This window comes from Mastomys coucha, unplaced genomic scaffold, assembly GCF_008632895.1.
Source record: "Mastomys coucha isolate ucsf_1 unplaced genomic scaffold, UCSF_Mcou_1 pScaffold22, whole genome shotgun sequence".
Taxonomy (NCBI): Eukaryota; Metazoa; Chordata; class Mammalia; order Rodentia; family Muridae; genus Mastomys; species Mastomys coucha.
In genome coordinates, this window is record NW_022196905.1 from 260858480 (window position 1) to 260884184 (window position 25705).

Consider the following 25705-nt stretch of genomic DNA (forward strand, 5'->3'; position numbering starts at 1 on the left):
CTCAATAGTGCTAGAAGTAGTGACACATGCCTTTAATCCCAGCACTAAGGCGGCAGAGGCAGATGGATCTGAGTTTGAGGCCAGCCTAGTCTACAAAGACCAGGCCAGGACAACCAAGGCTATACAAAGAAAAAAAAAACCCTGGGACAGGCAGTGGTAGCACATACAATCCCAGCACTTGAGAGGCAGAGCACTTGGGAGGCAGAGGCAGGTGGATTTCTGAGTTCGAGGACAGCGTGGTCTACAGGACAGCCAGGGCTACACAGAGAAACCCTGTCTTGAAAAAAAAAAGAAAAGAAAAGAAACCCTGTCTCAAAAAAAGGAACAAAAACCCTTCAATAGAGGATTGTGTGTTGTGGAAGACTAATGTCAGATCTAGGGGAACGATGTGGTCTTAAAGGTGCTCCTTCTCTGCTTCTTTCTTCATCAGGGGCTCCTAACCTGCCTGCTAAGGGTGCACAGTGTGGGCTTAGGACATGGGGATGAGTGATGGTTCATGCTGTGAAGCGGTTGAGTCACTGTCATAGTCTTGTAAAACTCTTCTCTGCAGTTCTTAGCTCTGTCATTTCTGGCTACTGAGTGGTATTCACCCCCCAAACACATACATGTCACCTGCTGCCCTTCATGCCTCAAATACACATATGTACACAGACTGGGCTGCCCTCGAGCTCTGCACTTGGTAGAGCAGGTGCTGAGTCCATGCCTGCCCAGATAGGGATCAGCTAAGAGGGTAAAAAGGTAAATCTGGTGTATGGCATGTTCTGTGGTTTGGGTTGCCAGGTTCAGAAAGATTGAATGAGAATTCCAAAAGTAAGCAGCTTATATATTTTGGGGACTTTAGTCACGTTGTCACGGTTACTCTTTTAGTTAATTGCATATCTCTTCTTGTTTATAAACTTTCTCACCAGCATAGCGGTGTGATACCCAGGTGTGAGTAGTGAGGTACTGCATTGTTCCAGGAGACATGGAAAGGTGCCACCTAGCATGCCTTCCTGGGCCTGCTTTCTTCCTGCACTAAATGAAGCACATATAACTGTGCTTCATTGCAGCTCTTGGCTGCTGTCAAGCTTCAGAGGTTGCCTTCTTCCTTGCAGAGTTTTCTTGGTTAGACTCATGTCTCTTTCTCATGTCAACTAGGCTGTCGGTGTATCTGTCTAGCCTGTGAATATACTCACTGGTTTTTACTAGGATATGCTAATGAACCAGTGCAGGATGAGTAAGTGTGGTGATAAGGAGTGTTCTGTCATGTCTTCTCACTTAGTTGTTACTTTGTGATGTTCAGGGTGAATGTGTCATTCCCAAGCACCGTCCCTCTGCTGTTGCAAGTAGTTCTAAGCCTCCGCACTAGCTGTATGTAAGGAGCTAGGTTTCCATGTTAGGCTTTTGCCTTATTGAGGTGAGTGAGTGGTGGTGTGAATTGGCTCTGTCATGGGCTGTTTAGGTGTAGTATCACAGGATGGCAAATGGAGACAGTTTTTCTGTGTTCCCATCTCTCTGGGCTCCTCTTGCTGGTCTTGCCATCAGTACCTGCACACACTAGCAGGTGGGGATGGGTCCTACTGTATCCTTACACAAGAGAATTCCTCGATGCTTCTCTCCAGCTTTGGCCTTAAAAGTACTGCTGCTTTTGTTACTGTTCTGTGTGTACACGTGCATATAATATATGGTGTGAGGGTCTGAGAACAGCTTTGTGGAATTGTTGATGGTTTTCTGGGACCAAACTCAAATCATCTACAGCAAGTGTTTTACCGTCTGAGCCATCCCAACAGTTCTAACAGTGCTTTTAAGAATATGTTTCTATCTCATTGAGAAAATGCCAATTCCTATTTTGTTGTGTGTTTTCTCCAAAAATGGATATAGAGGGCTTATCTTTGTCTTCACCTGTGAAAAATCCCAGAGCATCTTCCCCCCAGATTGACTTGACTGATCTGTGCCGCAATAGGGTGTCCTATTGCTGACAGCAATACTGGGCTCAATTATTTGTGTAATTGTGTGTTCTTAGCTGCAGACACCACTCGGTCATGGTGTATTTTCGTCATGTGGGGTTGGATTCTGTTGGCTTGTCTTTATGTAGACTTTGTGCTGTTACATTCTTAAATGACACAATTTCCTTCTTTTTGGCTCTTTTTTCAGACTTGAGCCTTATGCAGACCCTTATTATGACTATGAGATAGAGCGGTTTTGGCGTGGTGGACAGTACGAGAATTTCAGGGTGCAGTATACAGAAGCAGAGCCGTATCATAACTATCGCGTAAGTATGATCACATGTGTAAACTTTCCTCTTCCCTTAGATGGCATCTAACTATATACCTTTGGCTAGCCCCAAATTCATAATCCTCCTGTCTCGGCTGTACGATTAGTGGTATGTGCTTCCTCATTCAACAACAGTCAGCTCTTCTGGTGGTATATTTACTGTGAGCTTATTCAGTTAGCAAAATATATTTAGCCACAGTTCTGAATCTGAGCCCAGGTTGGTTATGGAGGCAGCCACTGGCTAGGTTTGTGATCATCTGATGTCCTGTGAGCTTTCTTGGAATCATTGTTCTTGCCGTGGTTTTATAAAGTTAGCTTTGCTGGTAAATTGTCAATGTCAGTTTTTAGGAGACTGTCACCCTCGTGAGTGTGTTGATTTTAGAAGTCTCCTGGGCAATGTCCTTACTTGTAGCCCTGTTCTTGCCCATCTAGTCTGCTGGTTACAGACGTGCCTCCGGGTGGCCTTGCCGTGTTGGTCAGGGAAAGACTCCCAAGAGCCTAGTGGGTATAAAGATCTGTGTGCTCCAGACTGCCTATTCCATCTTCACTCTTAGCCTGCTTGGGAAGTCTGCTTTAGGAAAGGCCTGTGAGGATCCCCTGAGTAATTATGTGCTGTGACTCACATACCACCCATCAGCTGTCACAGCACTGAAGACAGGTACTGGCTCCACCCTAGGTATGAGCTATGCAGACTCCCCTATAGCCCAGAACCACAGCTTCTTTCCTCCTGGAGATGGGATGCCCAGTACAGGTACTTCTTCTCTGTTCAGTCTAGTGAGTAGCTGGTAGGAATGCCATAGGAGCCTGCATGGTGTCTCCCAAGGTCCCCAGAGGCCCAGAGCCCGTTAGCTTTGCTGCTTTTGAACTTCTTGGGTTTTAATGCTGAGTATTAAAGCAGGAAAAGAAGGTAGCAGTGGGGAGTTGCAGTAAGGGAGTACATTCTTCCAGACATGTTCATGAAGCACTGCGGTGGGGGCTTGCCTACATGACAGCCATTCTAAGAATGAGCTGGGTCACTCATGGGAGGGCCTGTGGTGTGGGCTTCTACCAGGCTGGTGCTGGCAAAGTTGTAGATTTATTATTTGGAGTAACTTCACTTTTAATTTGTATGTATTTTTTAAACATGTATTTTGTGTATGTGCATGTGTCTGTGTTTTGTGGTACTGGGAATTAAACCTAAGTACCTAAGACTCTGGACATACTTGGTCAGAGACTTAAAGAAGGCTCTCACCTGACCCAGGCTTGCCTTGAATTTGAGATCCTCCTGCCTTAGTCTCCTAGTTGCAGGCCTTTGCCATCAGACACAGCTAACTTATTTTAAGGAAGTACTTGGGAATAAAATAGCCTCCTGAGAGCATCCTCCTACCTACTCCCTGTTTTCTCTATGCTTCTATCAAATAGTTTGTAATTCAGTATCTGTATTTGGCTTTTTAACCCAGGAACGGGAGAGGGAACGAGAGCGAGAGAACAGACAACGAGAACGCGAGCGGGAACGAGAGCGTGACCGAGAGCGTGAGCGCAGGCAGAGAGAGCGTGAGCGAGAACGCGAGCGGGAGCGGGACAAGGAGCGGCAGCGGAGGAAAGAGGAGTGGGAGAGAGAGCGAGCCAAGCGAGACGAGAAGGACCGGCAGCACCGAGACCGAGACAGGGACAAGGACCGGGAGAAGGACAAGGAGAAGCCGAAGCCCCGGTCCCCACAGCCACCGAGGTAGACTACTCTTAAGTCACATCTGTCAGTACGTCTTGCCCTTGGCCTCTCCATAAGATCTTTAGGCTCAGCTCCTTGCTTCCCTGAAGCAGCTGCCTGTGTAGGACACAGTGTAGGTATGGAGCTGCCTTCTTCCTCTTAGACTATATTTGCAGAAAGCACTATGGCAGTGCCTCAGTTCCTTTTTTTTGTCTGTCTGTTGGTGGACATTGGGTTGTGGGCACTTTTTGACAGTTGTAACCTTGAATGTTGGTATATGAATGTGGATTTTCTCTTCTTCTTGGGTTACCTATGGGAGGAGCTGCCAGGTCATCTCGTAACTGATGATCTGATGGACCATTTTCCAAAGAATCCACTTTGTCCATTTTTCCTAGACCTTCAGCCCATAGTGCTGCCACACGAGGGTGGATATTCCCTTCCTTGTCCTCGGCAAAGCAGCAGGAGCAAAGTGGAGGTGTGAGATGAAGAGCCAAGGGCAGTATTAATGTAGCATTATGTCAGAAGGGCATTTTAGTGAGCCTTGCCCACCACCTGAAATAATACAAACAGCAGTATTTGTTTTGATTTTTATCTCTATGTATCATATAGCCTTGAACTTATGATCCTTCCTGCCTCCGTTCTCCAGCTGCTGGTTTTCCAGGCATGTGGCACTGTGCTGGGCTATTTTTGTGTCTCTTTCTACCCGTCCCAGAACACATGGGTCTAGGCCTGCCTTTGTTGTCATTTGTTACCAGTTCTTTTCTTTTCTTTTCTTTTCTTTTTTTTTTCTTTTTTTTTTTTTTTTTTTTTTTTGGTTTTTCGAGACAGGGTTTCTCTGTGTAGCCCCAGCTGTCCTGGAACTCACTCTGTAGACCAGGCTGGCCTCGAACTCAGAAATCCGCCTGCCTCTGCCTCCCAAGTGCTGGGATTAAAGGCGTGCGCCACCACAGCCCAGCAGGACTTTGCTCTTGTATTGTTTCTGTGTTTCTTTATTTGGTTGGTTTTGTTTTGGGGTTTTGGGTTTTGGGTTTTTTTCTCTTGAGATAGTGCCTAACTATGTTGCTATAGCCATCTTGCCACTAGGTATATAGACCAGATGTTCTTAACCTTAACAGATGTTCTTGCCTCTGGGTTTTGTTGATGTCTCAGTAGATTGGCATGGGTGAAGAAATGACAGTAAGAAATTTTTACATCCCTGCTGTCTCATACATGTAGAGCTAGAAGAGAGGACCAGACAGCAAGTGATGACTTTGGGAAGAGGGTACATCACAAGAAGTAATGGCAAAGCAGAGCAGAGAAAACTAGGACTTTTACTCCTGGGGAAGTTCCAGACGGAAGAAGGATTTACTGAGCTCAGAGGGTTTTAGCCAGTAGAAGTCATCATGTGCATGATATATGGGCATGAAGAGGCACAGTGGGTATCATTCGCTAAAACGAGGCACACTGTGTACACTGTGACCAAGTGGGACAGCCTGGGGAACCTGGGCAATTTCCTGTGAGATAAACAAAAGTGTGTGTTCCTTGGGTGTTGGCAGATTGAGGTAGTAGGGAAGAACCCACATGATGTGAGTTCCCTCTTCCTTTATTAGATGTTTAACCCTCCTGATTTTAGAAGCAACTTGCCATCAGTTGCTTTTTATTCTTTGACCCCAGACTTGATAGCTGTCCAAGTTGGAGTTCCCAGACAGGTGGGGTGGCTGCTTTGCTCATCGGCAGCTCACTTCCTTGTGCCTCCCTTGGCCTGTGTGCTGTTACCTTCAGCATTTACTTTGACAGCACAGCTGACAGAGACTCCCATAGCCTTTGGATATGGTACTGTGCTAGAGGACAGTTAGAGTGTGCTGCAGCTACACAGAAGGTCAAGGTCACAGATCACCTGTGCCTTTGTCTCTTCAGAAATATCTGTAAATAGCAAATTTGTCCTTGCCCAGCAGTTATCTGCTATAGTTCCTGACCAGCATTCCTCCCTTTGCATACTAAGGTCCTGAAACACCATACGCTGTGAGGGCATCTGTGAGACCTATGATACCTTTGAAAGCACCTATAGAGAGATGTAGCTTCCTGTGGTTTTGTGTTCTGCCTGGCTTTCTGGGTTTGATAGAATATATGGGCAGTTATTCCCCACTAAACAATTCAGCAGTTTTCTCAGGGTGTCTTGGGAAACAAAGATACAACCTATGTCACTCTGCAGACTCCAGGCCTGGACTGTCCCCACTCAGAAGACAACTCAGGTGCCAGCTGGGAGGGTGTTAGCCTGTCAGCTCAAAAGCTGCTACCCTGATGCATGAGCTCAGTGATTGTAGATATTCTCTGTGGCCAGATTTGTTGGCACCCATAGACACGTCAGTCTTGCATGAACATTTTTCCCGGTGAATTTGGTAATGAATTCTTTAATGATGGTTCATCCAGTCATTCCTCCCAATGTGGGGCTTACATTGGATACCCATGGTTTCATCCACCTAACCTCTCATTTGACCTTGGTTATTTCTAGCTCTGACTGAGGATCAGAAGCTCCCACCCACTCTCATCCTTCCCAATACTGCATGTTACTCACCCGGCACACTCTGGCTTTTTAGACTTCAGTATCTTTCCCCCCACTTTGGCAGTTAAATTCATGCTACACAAATGTTAGGAGAGCACTCTACCCCTGAGCTACAGCTCTAACCCCTTAAGTTTCCCTTTTTAAAGGAAGTCTTAGATCATTGCTACAAAGCAAACACCAGATCCTGGGCCTCAAGAAGTCCTTGGGATAATAACATCTAAAATAAAGCTGGGTGTCAATAGTAACAAAACTCGGCTGCTACCCATGTGTGAAAACACATGGACAGAGTGGACAGCCCTCCTCTTTGGAGACCCTTGAGCCAGCCCTCAGATGCTTATAACAGAGATGAGAAGATTGAGGCTGTGCACAGCACTGTTGCTCTCAGTGGGCTCTAGAGATAGTGAGGGGCTCTTCCTGAGGAGAGGATTTGAATACTGATTTGACTGCATCTAAAGAAGAGGGAACTTGCCAGGCAGTGGTGTTGCACTCCTTCAATCCCAGCACTTGGGAGGCAGAGGCAGGAGGATTTCTGAGTTCTGGGCCAGCCTGGTCTACAGAGTGAGTTCCAGGATGGCCAAGGCTACACAGAGAAACCCTGTCTCGAAAAGCCAAAACCAAAAAAAAAAAAGAAACTCCTCACTACCAGGATATTCCTCCTGTTTTCTTCCTGTGTGGAAAGTCTGCATTAGCCAAATGACCAGTAAAGAGGCTAGTGACCCTGGTATCTGTTCTTCTTAGTTTTTGTTGTTGTTTATTGTTTTGTTTTCTAATCGTATTTTATTTTATGTGTATGGTATTTTACGTGTGTGTGTGTATATGTGTGTGTGTGTGTGTGTGTGTGTATGTGTGTGTGTGTGTGTATGTGTGTACACATTACATTATATCTGTCTTGTGCATGTGTCCAGTGGCAGTGGCATCCAGAAAGGGGTGTCAGAGACCCTAGAACTGAAGTTACAGACAGTTGTGGGCTGCAATGCTGGAACTAGAACATCCCATGGAAGAGCAGCCATTGCTCTTGACTGCTGAGTTGTCTCTCTACCCACCCAGCTTTAGTTTTTAGAATGAGAACATCTAGGAAGTATAAAGATGAAAGCCATGAGCCAGTGGCCAGTGTCGGGAGCTGCTAGGTTGTCAGGTTCCCACTTCCTTCCTGCATTTCTTTATAGGCAGCATCTGGGTACACCTGGAGCACTAGCTTCTGGGTTAGGGCTGAGGTGACGGTGGCACCTGTCAGACTCATACATCTTCAGCCCTGGGTGGTGCTCTCCCCTGCGTCCGTCGTCAAGGGAAAGGCCTGGTACCTGCCACTGGCTGGTGCCTAACTAAACAGAAGTTCTGAAAGTATAAATAGGCAGAGTTTTTATTCCCGTGGTGCTAGTGCAGCCTTCCTTATACCTCTTTCTCTGACTTCTCTGAGCACTTGAGGCCAATGCTGTTAGGGAAGGAAGCCTGGGAGCCTCGTTCCCAGGCTGCAGTTGAACCAGACTCTTTTAAGTGGAAAGAAAAGGCTTAAGGCATAGACTTGTTTACTTTTCTTTGTTAACAGGTGTTTAAAAACATGATTCTTGTTGCTTTAATTTCATGAATACTGTGTACTTACTGTGTGCTAACACTAGAAATAAACACATTTGAACCAGGTGGACTCCGTTCCTGTCTAACATAACAGTTAGAAAGATAGAATGCAGTAATAACTCCCCCTAAAAGTACTTACTCTTTTGTTTGGTTGGTTGGTTGTTGTTTGTTTTTTGATACAGTTTCTCTTTGTAGTCCTTGTTGTCCTGGAACTCACTCTATAGACCAGGCTGGCCTCAAAGATCTCACCTGCCTTTGCCTCCCAAGTGCTGGAATTAAAGACATGTATGTACTGCCACCACCAAAAAAGTGCTAATTATTATACATAAGAGAAAATGTCATTCCTCCCAGGAAAAAAAATGACATGAAAGTTAAGCACATTTCTGGAGAGAATCAGCTGTTGAATAGAAGGTGTGCCATGTTCCCTCTTCATTTGACTATTTATTTCTTCAGGTGCCTCTTAAATAAGCTGTCACTGAATGCCCTGGCTTTCCAATCTCTTCTCAGAGCAGCATTGCTGGGTAAGAGTGGCAGCCTGAACATTGAGAACCCCTCTGATTCTAGCCGTCAAGCTGAACCACCAAAGAAGGAGACCACCTCGGTGGGGCCACAGGTGAAGCGAGCCGATGAGTGGAAGGACCCTTGGCGCCGATCCAAGTCTCCCAAGAAGAAACTTGGTGTGTCAGTCTCCCCAAACCGGGCACGAAGGCGTCGCAAAACCTCTGCCTCCTCAGCGTCTGCTTCCAATTCCTCCAGGTATAAAGACAGGTGGCTTGGTGACATTCACTGGCTGCCAGTTTGTTGCGTGCGCGAGTGTGTGTGTCTGTGTGCATGTGTGGTCACTGCCTAAGGACGGGTCAGTGGGTTGTTAGGTAGGACTAATACCAAGTATTGTGGTAAGACTTTCCATGCTTCAGAACTTACAACAGTAAATAGGATGGGTGACCTAGTATGAGTGCTGGGTGCCAAGAGCTATGTCTGTACTGAGGGGAAGGAGCTCCACATGGAGCCTGGGAGGAACCAGAGGTATGTGTGTTTGGACACATCCAGAAACACAGACATGGGAACACCGGGTCAGCTTGAAAACACACTCTGGCCTTGTCCAGCACTCAGATTAGTCTCTGGTCACATACTACTACTGGGTGCACCCAGTCCTGGTCTCCGCAGCATGGCACTGTGGTGTGTCTGCAGGTCTAGTGATCTCTGTCCTTGAATGTGTTTGTTCTCTATGGAGCCATGCTGTCTCGCTGCACTAGACTGCATCCCAGTGCTGCAGTAGTAAAGGCCACATTGTCATTGCCTCTGCTATATCCACTGGCCCACAGGTCATCTTCACGATCTTCATCCTACTCTGGCTCTGGCTCATCCCGGTCCCGGTCCCGATCCTCCTCCTACAGCTCCTATTCCAGCCGCTCTTCCAGACACAGCTCATTCTCAGGCAGCCGGTCCAGGTAAGTCCCAGCCTGCTGACCTCCTAGCAGGTTTAGTGATCACAGGCGTTTGGGGTGGATCAAGTGATCATGTCTCTCTTTGCAAAAAATATCAGGGTTCCTGGATGCCTGCTTCCAGAATGGTTTCAGTAAATTGTACACTGAGGACCAATTTGGACTGAGGTACCATACACTGCAGGTGCTAGGCCTAGGACCTGCACCTAAGGTCTCTCTGTTGAGCAGCAGGTATGAATATACAGAATGTCCATCATCCCAGAAAGACCTAGGAGAGTCATGCAAGTTTTTCTTGAGTTTTCCCCATTGAAAATAGATACATCTAGAGCTTTAGGCAAAAATTATCCCAGCACATGAGGATGCTCCACATTCACCCTGACCTGCCCCCACAAAAGTTTGATGGCTTAGTGTCTCTGCCACTGGAAGGTGGCCTTTACCTCAGTCAGGCTGACTTAAGGGGTAGAGCAGTGCTTAGTGGTCCATCCCTCAACTGAGCTGATGCTCCATTGTGTACCCTCCCTGCACTGCCATCACCGTGAAGCTCTTGAGAAGGGGCAAAACTTTGACATGGTGTTCAGAAAAGCTGATGTGTCAATCCTAGTCATTAACTGGTGCACATAAAGACATCCAGCCCACTGCTTTGGGACATATTATCACTAGGCATTTGTGTGGGGAAAAATGTTCTGTATTTCCTTAGTGTAATCTGGCCCCTTACAACGTTACCCCTTCCTGGCATATGGGCTTGTTTTTATTTTAAGAAAATTTTTAGGTTTAATCTCTCTTTGGGAATGGGGTCTCACTATATAGCCCTAGCTGGCCTGGTATTTGCTATGTGTTAGACTAGGTTGGCCTCTAACTCCCACCTGTCTCTGCCTCCTGAGGGCTTGGAGTAAAGAAGTATGTTGTCACACCCAACTGGTCTTGCTTTAGATGTAATGAGAGGATTAGAATGCAGTTCTGAGGTCGCTGAGGCTGTCTGATGTGATGGTCACTAATGCTTTTGTGGGGTGTGGAGTGAATTGCATGTGGGTCTGTTTTCATGAACATTGAAACTCTTGTAAAAGAACAGGCAACCGGGAGGGGAAGTAGCTTAGAGAAGGAAGGCTGTGTGGAGGCTGTCCATAGATGTGCTGGCACAAACCCCAGCACAAGCATTGGCAGGTTCCTTCTGCAGGTGTCAGCAGCATTGGGGGGTGGGAAAGTGCAGTAAAGAGGAGAGACCATGAGCTTCACAGTGAGAAGGACAAGGAAAACCTGTGGGAATCTCTTAAGACAGACAAAGGTCACTTAGCATACTGTAAAATATGAGGCTGTAGAGGTAGAGAACACAAGAGGCCTTTAGAAATGTTGGACTCAGTATGGAGAGAAAGTTGTGTATGTGATCTTTGTTTTTGGCAAGCAGCTAATGATAGTGGCAGAAGGTAGCAGGAAAAACATTCCGTGCCTTCCAAGCACTCTAAGGTTAGAGCCTTGGGTCAAGGAGGCAGCTGCAACAGGGCCAAGAGGCATGGACTCCAGGTCTGTGTGTTTCTGGGCCCTTCCTGGTAAATGCAGCACAGAAAGCAAGAAGTTGAGTGGGTCTCATAGCAGGCAGGACACAGGAAGATTCTACAGGTCATCCCAGGAAGTACAAGGTAATGTTGCAGGGAGACACCAGTAGGAATATTCCCCACCCCATCAGTTGCTTCATCATAGTCTCACATTGACCTAAACGTCTTAGCTATTTCCCACAGTACAGTACACATGCCTTTCTCAGTAGCTTAACCTCACTTGGTGTATGTACTATCCTCCTGGAGACCTGGAGTCCCAGCCTTGGGGTTCTGCAGCTGTCCTTCCTGAAGTTCATCTGTAGCAGCCCTTCCTAAAGCCACACTCAGGAGGCCCTGCTGAGGAAAAAGCCCAGGCTGTGGGAGGGGAGGCTGGCATGCTGCCACAGGGTTGGGGGGTCCCTTGGGTTAAAATCTTCTGGTCCTTCTGGCGCGCTTGCCCATAAGATGAGGCAGCAAACGGGAGCCCCTGAGAGTAAATGCTAGGTTTTCTGGGCATTTGCCCTTGAACCTGAAAGCATGAAGGACTGACTGTGGGAACCTGACCCATTGCTGGCCCCCACCTAGTTCGAGGTAATAGACATCCATGTGGTTTTTGAGTAGGTAACATACATAGGCCAACCCAGTCTCTTTCATCCTTGTGACTGAAGTGTGACCTCACTGTAAGAGCTTCATCCTGGAAACTCCGCCTGGACCCAGCTCCCTTTCCTGGGCTGCTTGTCTACCCTGCTGACACCTGACACTGTGGAAACCATCCAGTCATAATTTCCCCACTGTACACTCCCTGCTTATGTCATTCCGTCACTGCTTGGGGATCTACCTCTGTGCTGTGCCTATGCCTGCTGACCAAGCACTTGGGGACCCTTAGCAGCTCTGCCACCTCCCTGCTTCTAGGTGTCTCAGATTCCACACTTAGGCAGAGCCATGTGCCCTCTCCTGCATACAAGCACCCATTCCTGAGGCTGCACACTGCCCTTTTCTGTTCTCTCCTGAGTGTGTGTTCTATCAGATGGTGAAGCAGCTGAACCTGAACCTAAGTTCTCTGTGGATCAGGACCGTTTCCTAGGGGATGGCCAGCTCTGGCCAATAAGGGATTTGCCAAGCACCAGACTTCTTCCTCACACTCTCTTTGTTCCTCAGGTCCCGGTCCTTCTCCTCGTCCCCATCCCCGTCTCCCACACCTTCCCCACACAGACCTCCAGTCAGAACCAAGGGGGAGCCGGCCCCGCCTCCCGGGAAAGCAGGGTGAGTCCTGAGCCCCCTCAGGTCATTGTGGTGCTCCACCTCGGTGGGGTCTCCAGGGCTTCTAGCCTCCTCCACTCTTCCCATCCCATGCTTGAACTAGAGTGAGCAGCCTCCAAAGGGCAGCTGATGTGGCTCCCAGGAAGTGGGCAGAGGCATGGACTCAGCACCTAGACTCGGGTCCCTGTGGCATGGGACCTTGGCAGTCATGTGCTGTGCCTGAACTGCAGAGCTCTGAGATATGGGTGTATTGAGCAGGGACCCTAGCCCGACCCGGCCTTGACTCACCCTTGACCCAGCCTCTGTCTCACAGGGAGAAGTCAATAAAGAAGCCAGCCCCGCCCCCAGCTCCACCACAGGCCACCAAAACTACTGCTCCTGGTCCTGAGCTTGCCAAACCTGGAGATCTCCGAGAAGCCAGGAGAAAGGAGCGGCAAACCAGGACTCCCCCAAGGAGGTGAGCAATGTGGACTATGGCAATCCTGGTACAGTTCTCTTTGTCCTTGGTGCTGCTGGGTATAAGTGCTGATGAAAACTGGAGCCTGGGAGGTGGGTACATCCCCAGGGAAGCAGCAAGGAGCAGAGGCCCAACCTGGAACAGGCCTATTACCAGCCTGGTGTGCAGGAAGGCTCTGCCTCAGTGAGGCTGCCTCTGAGGTGAATTATGCTGCTTGTGTTGCAGGCGGACGCTCAGCGGCAGTGGTAGCGGCAGTGGTAGCAGCTACAGTGGCTCCAGTTCCCGATCCAGGTCACTTGCTTGGTCCTACTCCCTATTGATCTTTTTTCCCTCACCAGGTGGGCTGACCATGTTAGGGGCTCTTCAGTATCCAAGAACACACAGCTCAGGGTGAATATGGCCTCCCTTCACACAGAGCACCTACCTAACCTTAAGGGAAGAGGCCTAGACTGGTACTACTCCCCAGCTGAACAAAGCTGAGGCCAAAGCTGAGGCCAGTCCCAGGTTCTCTACCCACACTTTTCCTGAGGATAGACTGGGTGTTCTCTGGGCTTGCTGATCCCTAGTGGAGGGAGCCAGCCCTGAAGCAGTTGGGAGGAAGAACCTTTAAAGAAAACCAGAAAGGTGTTAGAAGGTAGAGTCAGCTTGGTGCTCTTAGAATCTGGTTGACCATTTTCCTCTCTGTCCTCTGGCATCAGGGCCTTAGCTTAGTCCAAGGCTTTAGCAGTCTAGACTCTTTCAAAGACCTATGGGATTTTATATTTGTTGGCTCTTTGAGACAAAGTTTCTCTGTGTCCATACTCACTCTATAGACCAGGCTGGCCTGAAACTCATGGAGATCCACCTGCCTCTGCCTCCCAAGTTCTGGGATTAAAGGTGTACACCACCATGCCCTGCCTGTTTGTTTTTAAAGCTAGAAAACCCTTGGTTCTGTCTTCTCCCTGTCTCTGTTTCTCTGTTCTGTCTCCCTTAGAAGAAGCTGGTTGGTGTTTGTGATAGACATGTCATGGCGATGTGCTATATCAAAACTTTATCCCCGTCTACTCTCCCCACACTACCCCTGTGCCTGTGGAGAGTAAAAAGTGTCTTAGTGGTTCCATTAAAGGGGAAACCCAAGGCCTTGCATTCTGCCTCTGTCACTGAGCTGCAGGCTCTTGGTTTTGGTTTGAATTGGGAGCCTTCCTGTGTTGCCCTGATGAGCTTGAACTCCCAAGAAGCTGGGACCAGCGGGGCTCCAGCACACCTCCAGCTGCTAGCACCTCCTTTGTACTATCCTGAAGCACAGAGATCTGCCTCTGTCTCCCAAGTTACCGGGACTATGGACTGTGACTTGTGCACCATCAACTAGCTTGAAGTTGAGTCTTTTTATCACTGTTGGATAGGGCTCAGTCATATTTCCCTTCCCAGCACAGTGTCACCCAGGTTAGAGAAGTAGAGACACATAGCTGTCCCTTCACTGTGTATTACATCTGAAAGTCCCCTGAGATTTCATACTCTGTCCATGTGCATTCCATAAACATGGGAATTGGGTAAAGACAAGCCATGGAGACCCTCCTGTCAGCCTGCAGCCCAGCCATCTTGCAGTCACCGTGGGGCTGAGTGCACAGCTGTGCTTGTGTGTCTAGGTCTCTGAGTGTGAGCAGCGTTTCCTCAGTGTCCAGCGCCACCTCAAGTAGCAGCTCGGTGCACAGTGTGGACTCAGATGACATGTATGCAGACCTGGCCAGTCCTGTGTCCTCAGCCAGCTCTCGATCCCCCACCCCTGCCCAGACCAAGAAGGAGAGAGGTAGGCAGGGCCCTTGCCCTCAGGGTGTAGGCTTGGGGGTAAACTTCAACAGAGACTTTGCTTTACGGTCCATGTACACAGGATCCCGTGACTGAGGTTTGTCATTGATAGGGAAATCTAAGAAAGAAGATGGAGTGAGAGAGGAAAAGCGGAAGCGGGATCCGTCCACGCAGCCGCCCAAGTCCTCCAAAGCTCCAGCAGGTGGGAAATCCTCCCAGCAGGCAGCGGCACCTCAGCAGGCGGGCCCGGGGCAGCCCCAACAGGGCTCCTTTGTTGCCCACAAGGAGATAAAGCTGACACTGCTGAACAAGGTGAGAGGAGGGGACAGGCCTGCATTACTGCACCTGGGCCTGGGTGCTGGGGACTCGACCCAAGGGACCTCGCACATCCATGAGCGCAGTCCATGTGCCTGTACCTGCGGCCTGGCCAAGCCTGGGTCCTGACCCCACCCCAGCATCAGACATCTTCAAAGCTCTGCCATGTCTGGAAGGGCCAAGGCCTGACATGTTGAGATCCTGCAAGGCACTTCCTCATGCAGCACAGAGGGCCCCATCACATGGTGGCAAGGGCCACAGAACTGCTTTGGAGGGTCAGGGGTTCGGCCAAGAGGAGGCTCATGGGAGCAAGTAACAACATTCGCCAGTAACAACAGATACACCGCCACCCTCTGCCTGGCCTAACAACGATCCGGGCCCTACCACCCTCACTGTGCTGTTTCAGGCGGCTGATAAAGGAAGCCGGAAGCGCTATGAGCCATCAGACAAGGACCGGCAGAGCCCTCCCGCCAAGAAAGCCAACTTGTCCCCAGACCGAGGTGAGCCTTCGAGGTCTAGTGCCTGAGGTCATACTGTGGATGTCACACATAAGCCAGAAGGCCCACCTGCAGGGCCTTGACACCAGTCTGTTCTGAAAACTATAGAGGCACCTGAGAACTCCACCATGTGTGTCTGTCATGAGTACTATAGTGCTAGAGATTGCATTGAGGTTTGGTTTAGACGTTATCTTGCTCTGTAGCTCAGGCTTGTCTCCAACTCATGATCCTCCTGCCTCTGCCTCTAAAGTGCTGGGACTATAGGTGTATGATGGGAAAGATTTTTAAGTCTTTAAATATGGCTCAGTGGTAGAGTATAAGATCCTGGGTTACAGATAATAAGTGTCTGCATATTGACACAAATACAATTTGTTAGTAATGAACACCCCTCCAGTATACAACCAAGACAGTGGGTGAGGGGTCAGGTAGGGGCTCAACTAGTTGAGGGCTTGCATAAAAGGGTTTGGTTCCCAGCACCACATTAATGGTATGCTGTGGGCATCTGTAATATCAGCACTGGAGTGGCAGAAGGGTTAGAAGTTTAAGGTCGTCCCTGGTTACACAGAATTCCAAACCAGCCTGGGCTACATAAGACAGCATGAAAAGTCCAGGGCAGCAAGCAAATGAATGCGAGTGTATCTGCTTTTCTAGTCAAGTTCTAACACCAACTGTCATAGTCAGGGTCACTGTTACTATAGTGAAACACCATGACCAAAAGTGGCTTGGGGAAGAAAATGTTTATTTGGCTTACACTTCGATACCACTGCTCATCATGGAAGGAGGTCAGGACAGGAAGCTTGGGGTCGGGACTAATGCAGAGGCCGTGGCATGGTGCTGCATACTGGCCTGCTCAACTTGCTTTCTTAGAACACCCACGACCACCTGCCTAGGGGTAGCACCACCCATAGTGGGCTGAGCCCTCCTGCATCAATTACTTATTAAGTAAATGCCCCATGGGCTTACCCACAACCAGATCTTAGGGAGGCATCTTCTCAGTTGAGGTTCTCTCCTGTCAGATGACTCTAGTTTGTGTCAAGTTGCCATAAAACCCAGCCTGCACACCCAGCAATCAGTCAGTGGCGCCTCACCCCAGACTGACCTAGCTGTGCCTTTGCACACCTTAGGGTCATTGGCATGTGAGAAAGCACAATGGCTCTGAGTCACTGTTTAACCTTGAAGACTAGAGAGTCTTGAAGACCCTCCAAATCTCCAGGACACCCCACCTCAAGCCCAGCAAGAAAGATGGGGGATTCTCCTGGTTTGCTTTGATAGACAGAGCAAAAGCCAACATTTCTTCTCTGAAGCAGGCATAAAGGAGGCTGGCTGCTGCTGCTGGGGCTCTGGAGCTCATTTCAGGCAGGTCCCTGGGCCCGTGACCCTAAGGCTTTGTACCCCAGAGGGTCACTGGCCTGGTTCATGCTCAGGTTTTGCCCTACCCTGTCCACTGCCTAGTCCCAAGTCTAACAGAGGAGAGCACTCCACTCTTGAGCTGGCTTCCAGTTCTAAACTGCTCTTCATTGTCAGACTTGCGTGCTGAGAGAAGGATCTCACTAGAGTGCACTCAATGAGATTGAATCCAGCTCCAGACCTGCATCATGGCTTCATGGGCTCTGCCCCTGAAGTAGCACTTGCCTTTTGCCTATCTTGTTTTGTTTTGTCTTTAATATTTGTTTATTTATTTATTTATATTTTTATGTACATTGGTGTTTTACCTGTGTGCGTTGTCTGTGTGAGGGTATTGGACTCCCTGGAACTGGAGTTACAGTCATGAGCTGCTATGTGCGTGCTAGGAATTAAACTTAGGTCCTTTGGAAGAGCAGCCAGTCTCTTAGATGCTGAGCCTTCTCTTTCCCACCCTGGCGTTTCCTGTTTTATTCTTTATAAACAGAAAAGTGCCAGCTGTGGGGCCTCGTGGTAGCCCAGGCTGACTCTAATCCAACCTCACCAAGAGCCAAGGGCCACATTCAACTCCTGATCCTCCTTCCTCTACCTCCAGTGCTAGAATTAGAACTAAGGACACTTAGTCACTTTGATACTTTGGACCAGGGTTCTCTGATAGCCCCTCGAACAAAGCAGTGGTTTCATTCTGTCCTCTTGCTGGCCAGGTTCTCGAGACCGGAAATCAGGTGGAAGAATGGGCTCCCCAAAACCAGAGAGGCAGAGGGGCCAGAATGCTAAAGCTCCTGCTGCCCTAGCAGACAGGTAAGTCTCTGCTTGTGTCCACGACAGGTTTGTCCTGGACAATTGGTCAGCTTTAGGAGTATGGGAGATATGGAAGACAAGTACGAAGGACAGACAGAGCAGTCTGTCCACTTCTCTTAAAACCCCTCAGACTCAGTCGGGGCACAGCTGCACATTCCCACCTTGTTGAAGAGCCCTAGACAAGGGCTAGTGGGTCTCGGGGTGGCTATATAGTGGGATGAATAAAAGAGGCTACAGGCTACCCTGGACCCTCCTTCTCTCCCCACAGAAGAAATGGGGAGCCCTGGGTACTCACCCCAGGGCAGGCTCTTTGTCATCTACTGCCTCATACCTTCTCAATCCTACAGGAAGCGTCCACTGTCACCCCAGTCTAAGAGCTCCAGCAAGGTCACCAGCGTGCCTGGCAAAGCCACAGACACTGCCACAGCAGGCACTAAGTCAGGGAAGGCCAGCACATTGTCACGGCGAGAGGAGCTCCTTAAACAGCTCAAGGCCGTTGAGGACGCCATTGCTCGCAAGCGGGCCAAGATCCCCGGGAAAGTGTAGTGGCCCCGGCTCACTCCTGGAGTAGACTCTTCAAAGTTTTTATAAAGAATAGGGTAAGCGCAGCCATTTTGGATTTTTCAGTCAATATCTTATTTTGGCTGTGATTCTTTTTAAAAATTAAAAAAGAAAAAAAAGTTTCTCAGCTGGAAAAGAAGCCACACACAAGATGAAGATGATGCTGAGTCCCAAACTCCCCACCAGACTGAACCAGCTCCTTCCAGAATAGTCTCCACGGACAGATGGACAGATCAGCACTGAGCGGGGAGCACCAACTCTGTGTAACTTAAGAGCTTCAGGCACGCAGGGGCTGGACTCACCCTTCTGCCTCCGTCCTCACTTCTCCCAGGTGGCCTCCTGGGCTGCAGTTTTCAGCAGCTTCCTCTCTAGGGACAGGGAAGCCGAACACTTCCTGGACTACAGGCAGCCATCCTCCCCTCCCCAGATCAGAAGTACATATATATATATATATATATATACACTTATATATATAAGTGTATATATACATATTCTTGCCTAAAGTCTGATTAGGAAACATTTCCTGTCTTTATTTTAAGCATCAAATTGTTTTAGTTGATTAAAAAGGAAAAAAACAGAAAAGACAAAAAAAAATAAAATAAAATAATAAAGGCCAAGGGTATCGTTGGGATGTCTGTCCAATGTGGAGGGTCTTTTTTGAGCGATCTCCTAAAATAAAATATTTTGATAAGCACTTTCTGGTCCTGGTGATGTCTGCTTGGGCCTCACTGCCTCCTTACTGGGCCTTGACTCAAAATGGGCCAAGCACTCCAGGAGAGCAGATGCTGTCTATTGCCCACCAGGAGCCAGTAGGCACAGACTGCTCTCATTATTAGCCCCTGGAGTGTTAAGCCTCAGTTTTCCCATCTTATGGTTGAGCAAAGAGCAGCCCAGCTCTTGTCATTGACTTAGAGTGATTTAGGAGCTACCTCCCCACAGTGAGCCCTGGCTGGGCAGGGACTGTAGACATGATGGGGCTGACCCCAGCTGTAAAGCTGCTTGTCATTCTTGCTTTGAACCTGCCACCTGGCCCCTGACCTAGGCATATGTTCAGGTCCAGGATATGCAAAACCTAGATAAGATTGGAACACTTGACTCGGGTCCTCCTCCATGGTGTGTATTATCCCTGTGAGAGCACTTAATTAAGGCCCAGCCAGTGCAGACAGCGCCAGAGGTCAATATCACAGTGTCTTCCCAGACAAACGATCCTGATGGTGTGCCCAACTATATCCACTCTATCACCACCTTCCAGGAAGTGCCATGACCAAAAAACCCCTAAGTATGAAGGAGCTGGAAGCCTCAGGTGTCATTCTCAGAAATGTCTTGTACCTTCTCTGAGACAGGGTCTCATTGGCCTGGAACTCACCATTAGGCTGGCCTGGTTGGCCTAAGACTTAGGGCCTACCTATTTCTACCTCCCCAGCACAAGTGACATTTTTTCATGGATTCTGAGGATTGGACTCTGATCCTTTGTGTCAGCAAGGCAAGCTCTACCAGCTGAGCTGTCTCACCAACCTCTAGCTCCAGGCTTCACCCAGGATAGGCCTAGCATAAGCATTCCCCACAGCCTTGCTCCTGGGTCACAGTGTGTCAGCCAGTCTTGCTATTGACTGGACCCTAGGCACAGGAGAGATGTAGCCCTACCTAGCAACTCCAAACAGACCAACAACAACCTATGCCTCAGATCCCTGAGAGGCCTGAGATCTCCAGGCCTGTCACTGTTGCCTGATCCAGACAGGGCAGAATCTGTGTAGGGGCTGCTCAAGTCTGGTGTGGGCGGGCCTGCCCAGCCAGGGCGGGTCTGCCCAGCATCCTTCCTCCTGGGTGCTTTTCCAGTCTTGCCCAACCTGGGACTTCTGAGTGTTCCTCAGCATCAAGGTTACCCACCTCTGCCTCCAACGCTTGCGTGTGTTCTGGCTCCCACGTCGCACCCACTCACTCTATCCTCCATACAGCCGGGGCAGTGTCTGGCAGGAGAGCTGCACTCAGATTCCTCAGACTGCCCACCCAGCCACCAGTGGTTAAAGTGAAATACAAAACAGAGTGGGAAGACAGCTGGGTACTGAGACCAAAGGTCTCGGGTCACAGTCTGAGATAAAGCTTGACTAGTTGTCCTGATGCCGTCTTAGGACACCTATAGTGTCAGCTCCAACATGAGAGCTCAGAGGCTAGTATGCTAGTGCCATGCTGGCCCAGGAGTCCTCTGCATTTCAAGAGATGGAGATGTCTGAATTGAAGCCTTGCTTGGGATCAGGTGAGCATAGGACAGCTGCCAGCCACTAGGGCCACAGGACCAACGAGGACCTGCTGTAAGCCAGGGCAGGAGGTCTGGTCAACTCTGCTGGGTTCTATTTGGAAAATGGCCATAGCACGCAGGTCCACAGATATCAGGACCTGGCAGGAAGCAGAGTAGTACATATTTATACAACATATTCATTGTACTGCCTGGGTTAATTTGCTGTACCCTGGGCCTCAGTTTTTCCACCTAGGAAGTGGGTAACCTGGAGCTCCTAAAGTGTGCACATGGCAATAGTTGAGCATGTCTCCAAAGTTCATGTTCCTGTTCTCTTCTGGACCTGAGGTGCCCAGTAGAACAGAAGCAGGAGGTACAAACTCCCTCCCACTGGACACTGCCTTGACAGAGGCCTTTCCATGGGGAGCCATGTGGCACCTCGGCTCCACTCTGGGAGAAGTAGCCCTGGGGAGAGATGGCTGGTCTAGAGCAGGCCAATCTGAGGTGGGCCTTTCTCCATGGCATTCTTTTAGTTCCCATTTCTGTTTCACATTCAAACATAAACACACTCAGACACACACACAGACACACACATAGAGACACACACATGAGACAAACACACATAGACACAGAGACAGATGCATACACACAGATACACAGACACACATACATACACAGACACACATATAGAGACAGACACGCAGATACAGACACACATATACACACACACACAAACACACAGACATACATAGAGAAAAACACACATACACACAGATACATAGACACATACATAGAGACACAGACACACATATACACACACACACAGAAACACAGACATATAGACATACATAGAGACACAGACACACATATAAAGACAGACATGCAGATACACAGACACACATATACACACACACAGAAACACACAGACATACACAGATACACACACAGACACACATAGAGACACACACCCAGAGACACAGACACACAGAGACACAGACATACACGCACATATAAACAGATACACATACACACACACACACACACACACACACATATACACACTGGTTTTTCTTTCCTTGCATTCCTCCTCCTGCTCTTCCCAGGACACTGGGTTCTGTCAGACAGGTTGTATACAGAAAGACTCCAACCCAAGAAGAGGCTGGAATCTACTGACACATCCCTCTCTTCCAGGATATAGCTGGCCCAACTCTTCCCTCACCTCAAATCTACCTCCTTCCCACCTGTGTCTTGAAAAGTCTGACTCACAGACTCAGAATGCAAAAAGGTCACGAGAATCATGTCAGGGTGCCCACTGGTTAGCCAGAAAAATGGAGGTCCGGGAAACCTGGTCACTGTCCACCAAAATATTCTCCAAGGACCTGGAGCCCTGCAGCTACACCTGAGTGTTTAAGTACATGTTAGTGGGTGTATATGTGTGCCAGGGAGAAGATGGAGGGCAGTAAGCTGGCAAAAGAGGGACCCAGGGCTGGGCTTTGCACAAAACACCTCAGCCCCAGCTTCAGGATCCTTAAGGACATTTTGGGGAGTGGGGGGCTTCCTTGGCTCATTTTTTGTTTTTTTTTGTTTTGTTTTGTTTTTTTCGAGACAGGGTTTCTCTGAGTAGCCTTGGCTGTCCTGGAACTCACTCTGTAGACCAGGCTGGCCTCGAACTCAGAAATCTGCCTGCCTCTGCCTCCCAAGTGCTGGGATTAAAGGCATGCACCACCACCGCCCAGCTTCCTTGGCTCATTTAACCAGTCTCAGTCCCTACCTGGTATTGATCTGTGTGCGGGGAGGAGCTGGGTGGCCCACCCCAGATTCTGAAAGCAGACCAGGAGCCACTCTGTGACAACAACATTGTCAGCCTCCGGTGATTCAACTGGCCCCAGCCAGCTGGGGGCATGACAATGCCCTCGTGGTGGCCTTTCAAGTCTGTGAACAGAGCCACCCCTTTATCGGATTGGATTGTCATTCATAGGGCAACCTGATGTGCCCCCCTTAGCTCTGAGGCTGGGCCACAGCAGATGCTACACCACAGCCCTCAGGTTGATCCTGCTTGTAAGTATAAAGGCTGATACTGCAGCTATACTACCTGGCTCCATCCCTACAGCTGGCCATTTCAGAGTCAAGCAAAACCCAGGGCAGACAGGGACTTCTGCTTTAGAGGTGGCCAGAGCTCCACAGGGCTCCAGGAAGGAGGCCTTCCCAGAATGACATTCAGACCTTAGGCATCCAAAACATCCCAAGATCTGGCTCCCACTTATCCTCTTTTTAGAAAAACAAAAGTACCCACAGTACCCAGCCCACCCTAGCCAGGGATTCAGGGGCAGGGGGCACTATAGGTGGCTCCAGGCTCAGACTTCTGTCAAGGGCTGCACTCATCTTCAGTGTGTTTACCTCCCCAGCCCCAGGATTTTTTCTTGGAATAAAACTGTTGGAGAGGATCTGGAGAGAAGATTCAGAGGTTAAAAGCACTGGCTGTTCTTACAGAACCTCCAGGTTCTGTTCCCAGCACCCACAGGGTGGCTTACAACCAGCCATAATTCCAGTTCCAGGAGATCAAGGGTCCACTCCTGGCCTCCCTGGGTACCAGGCACATATATGCCAACAAAATACTCATCTACATGTTTTATTTTGGGGGGTAGTTTATTGTTTGTCTGTTTTGTTTGTTGTTTGTTTGTTGTTTATTGAGACAGGGTTTCTCTGTATAGCCCTGGTTATCCAGGAACTCACTGGGAAGACCAGGCTGGCCTTGAAATCAGAAAGACCTTCCTGCTTCTGCCTCTTGAGTGCTTAGATGAAAGGCAGGGTGCCACAACACCTACCTCACACAGAAGGGTTTTTTTTATTATTATAAACCTGTAGGAACTGGGGAGTGGTGGTACATGCCTTTAATCCCAGCACTTGGGAGGCAGAGGCAGGCGGATTTCTGAGTTCGAGGCCAGCCTGGTCTACAGAGTGAGTTCCAGGACAGCCAAAGCTACACAGAGAAACCCTGTCTCAAACAAAAACAAAAACAAAAAACAAACAACCTGTAGGCAAGCCATCTCTCCTGCCTGCACAGGGGATGGGTGCATGGTGACCTTAGGCAGGAAGACAACTTCCAAGTCCATCCACTGGTCCAGGGCCTGAACCTTACAGACTCATGGCAGACAGGACGTAGCATGTAAGCCCCCCAGTGCCAACCCCAGGGTCCCTGAGTTCAAATAGCCTAACTGACACAAGTCAAGGCGGTGAGCTGCTAAGAGCTGTTCAGCAGAAACCCTAGTTCCTGGTTCCAGAGCGTCGCACCAGGCAGGGCCCCGTGCTTTCCTGGGCATTCCACTGGGTAGGATCTTTGGCTAGAAAGGTTGCTTTGCAGGGGCTCCTAAGTATCTGTAACAACGGGGTAGGTGTGGTCAGGGCAGGGCAGGGGCTGTTCTCAGGACCTACCTGGACAACTGTGTGATGCAAAGGGACAGACCCAGAGGAGGAAGCAGTGCTGGATTTTCCCCAGGTGTGGCCCCAGGTATAAAAGCACACAGCCAGGCTTCACCAGGTACAGCACTGGGACTGTGGCCAGGTGTGAGACTGCTCCATGTCTGCTGCCATGGCCACCGTCACCATCACTGTGATGGTGAGCCTAGTGTCTTTCCCAGCCTCATGATGACAGCCTATCCCAGAGGGGTGGATGTCGGGGCCTTTTCTCTAAGTCCAGGATGCCTTTAGGCTAAGCCTATTTGCCCACCTACAAAGGGAAATCTAAACCCCGTCTTTTCATTGAGAACAGGCAAGCTTGGGAGGAAGTGGGTGTTCTCTGGGCTTCCCCTAACCGTACACCTGCCTTGTTCCACAGAGCCTCCTGCTTCTAACCTGGTTGCCCGTGGGGTTGACCCACCAAGATCCCCCATCTTGGGGGAAACCCCGAAGCCATAGGACCCTGCGGTGCTATTCTGCTGAGGAACTGTCTCATGGCCAGGCTCCTCCACACCTGCTAACTCGAAGTGCCAGGTGGGAGCAGGCCCTCCCTGTGGCCCTGGTGGCCAGTTTGGAGGCCACGGCTCACAGGAGACAGCATGAAGGACCTCTAGCTGGAACACAGTGTCCCGTGCTGCGGCCGGAAGAGGTGCTGGAAGCTGACACCCACGAGCGCTCCATCTCACCGTGGAGATATCGGTGAGGGTAATGGGGTCCCCACTGGTGGAGGGGGCTGGTGGCTTTATTCCAACTCTGGAACCTTAGATCATTGTTCAGTGTGCACACTCACCCCAGCCTCTAAAGACATGTTCCCCTAAGAAGCTGAGGCTTGGGCCAAGTGAGGCCAGAGCCCCCACCAAAGCCCCTGCTTCTGTGTCCTCAGAGGCCATGCGGGAAGTGCAGGTAACAGAATCAAGCACTAACAGAATGCCAGCCTTCTCGGTGCCTGCACCTTTTTGTCTGTAGCATTCACATTCTGAGCTCTCAGATCACAAATTCTAGAGCAAGCGGCACAGCCGCAAGATGGTAGAGCTCCAAGGAAGGAAGAGGAAGGGCTGAGGAGATAGATGGCTCACTACATAAGAGCATTTAGTTGGCAAGCATGAAGACTTGAGTTCAAATCCCTGGGATCCACATTAAAAAAAAAAAAAAAAGAGGGGAGAGGGATGCTGAGCCCACTGTGGAAGCTCAGAGTGAGCATTCTCATGGTTCCCTCCCCACAGTATCGACACAGATGAGAACCGTTACCCACAGAAGTTGGCGGTGGCAGAATGCTTGTGTCGTGGTTGCATCAATGCCAAGACAGGCCGTGAGACAGCTGCCCTGAACTCCGTGCAGCTGTTGCAGAGCCTGCTGGTACTACGGCGACAGCCCTGCTCCCGAGACGGCACAGCAGACCCTACGCCAGGATCCTTCACCTTCCACACTGAGTTCATCCGTGTGCCTGTTGGCTGCACCTGTGTTCTTCCCAGGTCTACATAGTGACAACCTCTGTGGTGCATCCGGATCCTTCCAGAACACACATTGCAGGCACCTCCACAGAGGACACCTTCTATTTATGTGTATTTATTGATTATTTATTGACTTAAGAGAAGCAGAAGCTATACCCAGCCTTTGCCCTGGGATCCCTGTCATGACCACTGCCCGGATCCAGGCTGCTGGTCTCAGGACTGGGGAGGGTCACAAATCCCCACATCTGGAGGGGCCACTCCCTAAGATTGGGGAGGTCAGGTGTCTCCATGTCTGAAAGGACCACTTAGCCAACCCTGTCACCCGAGGGAAGGCTGGGTGTGGTATAAAGCACACCAGGAATCCCAAGCACTTGGCAGAGGCTGGAAGGTTGCCAAAGGTCCTCAGACAGCCTGGTCTACACAATGAGTCCCAGGGAAGCCAGACGGTGGGGTGGGTCCA

At 49.5% G+C, this 25705-nt stretch overlaps 2 protein-coding genes across 4 annotated transcripts in view; both read left to right on the top strand.

The window, feature by feature from the left end:
* The window catches only part of Zc3h18 (zinc finger CCCH-type containing 18), a 48029-nt gene extending 29230 nt beyond the window's left edge, over positions 1 to 18799 (top strand). For 2 of the 3 annotated variants that reach the window (XM_031341666.1, XM_031341667.1), the window contains 12 exons: positions 2134 to 2251; positions 3693 to 3961; positions 8619 to 8810; positions 9380 to 9505; positions 12187 to 12291; positions 12602 to 12745; positions 12971 to 13036; positions 14371 to 14531; positions 14643 to 14842; positions 15252 to 15345; positions 17448 to 17544; positions 17892 to 18799. In XM_031341666.1, the coding sequence (XP_031197526.1) occupies positions 2134 to 2251; positions 3693 to 3961; positions 8619 to 8810; positions 9380 to 9505; positions 12187 to 12291; positions 12602 to 12745; positions 12971 to 13036; positions 14371 to 14531; positions 14643 to 14842; positions 15252 to 15345; positions 17448 to 17544; positions 17892 to 18090 (1771 nt within the window). In that variant the 3' untranslated portion in view covers positions 18091 to 18799. The remainder of the gene's footprint in view (positions 1 to 2133; positions 2252 to 3692; positions 3962 to 8618; positions 8811 to 9379; positions 9506 to 12186; positions 12292 to 12601; positions 12746 to 12970; positions 13037 to 14370; positions 14532 to 14642; positions 14843 to 15251; positions 15346 to 17447; positions 17545 to 17891) is intronic. The other variant, XM_031341668.1, reaches the window with a different exon arrangement.
* Positions 18800 to 23927: 5128 nt separating this feature from the next.
* Il17c (interleukin 17C) lies at positions 23928 to 25400 on the top strand. Its single transcript, XM_031337394.1, has 3 exons — positions 23928 to 23954; positions 24174 to 24493; positions 25018 to 25400. The coding sequence occupies exons 1-3, from the start codon at positions 23928 to 23930 to the stop codon at positions 25274 to 25276; spliced, it is 606 nt and encodes a 201-aa protein (XP_031193254.1). The 3' UTR covers positions 25277 to 25400.
* Positions 25401 to 25705: the final 305 nt, after the last annotated feature.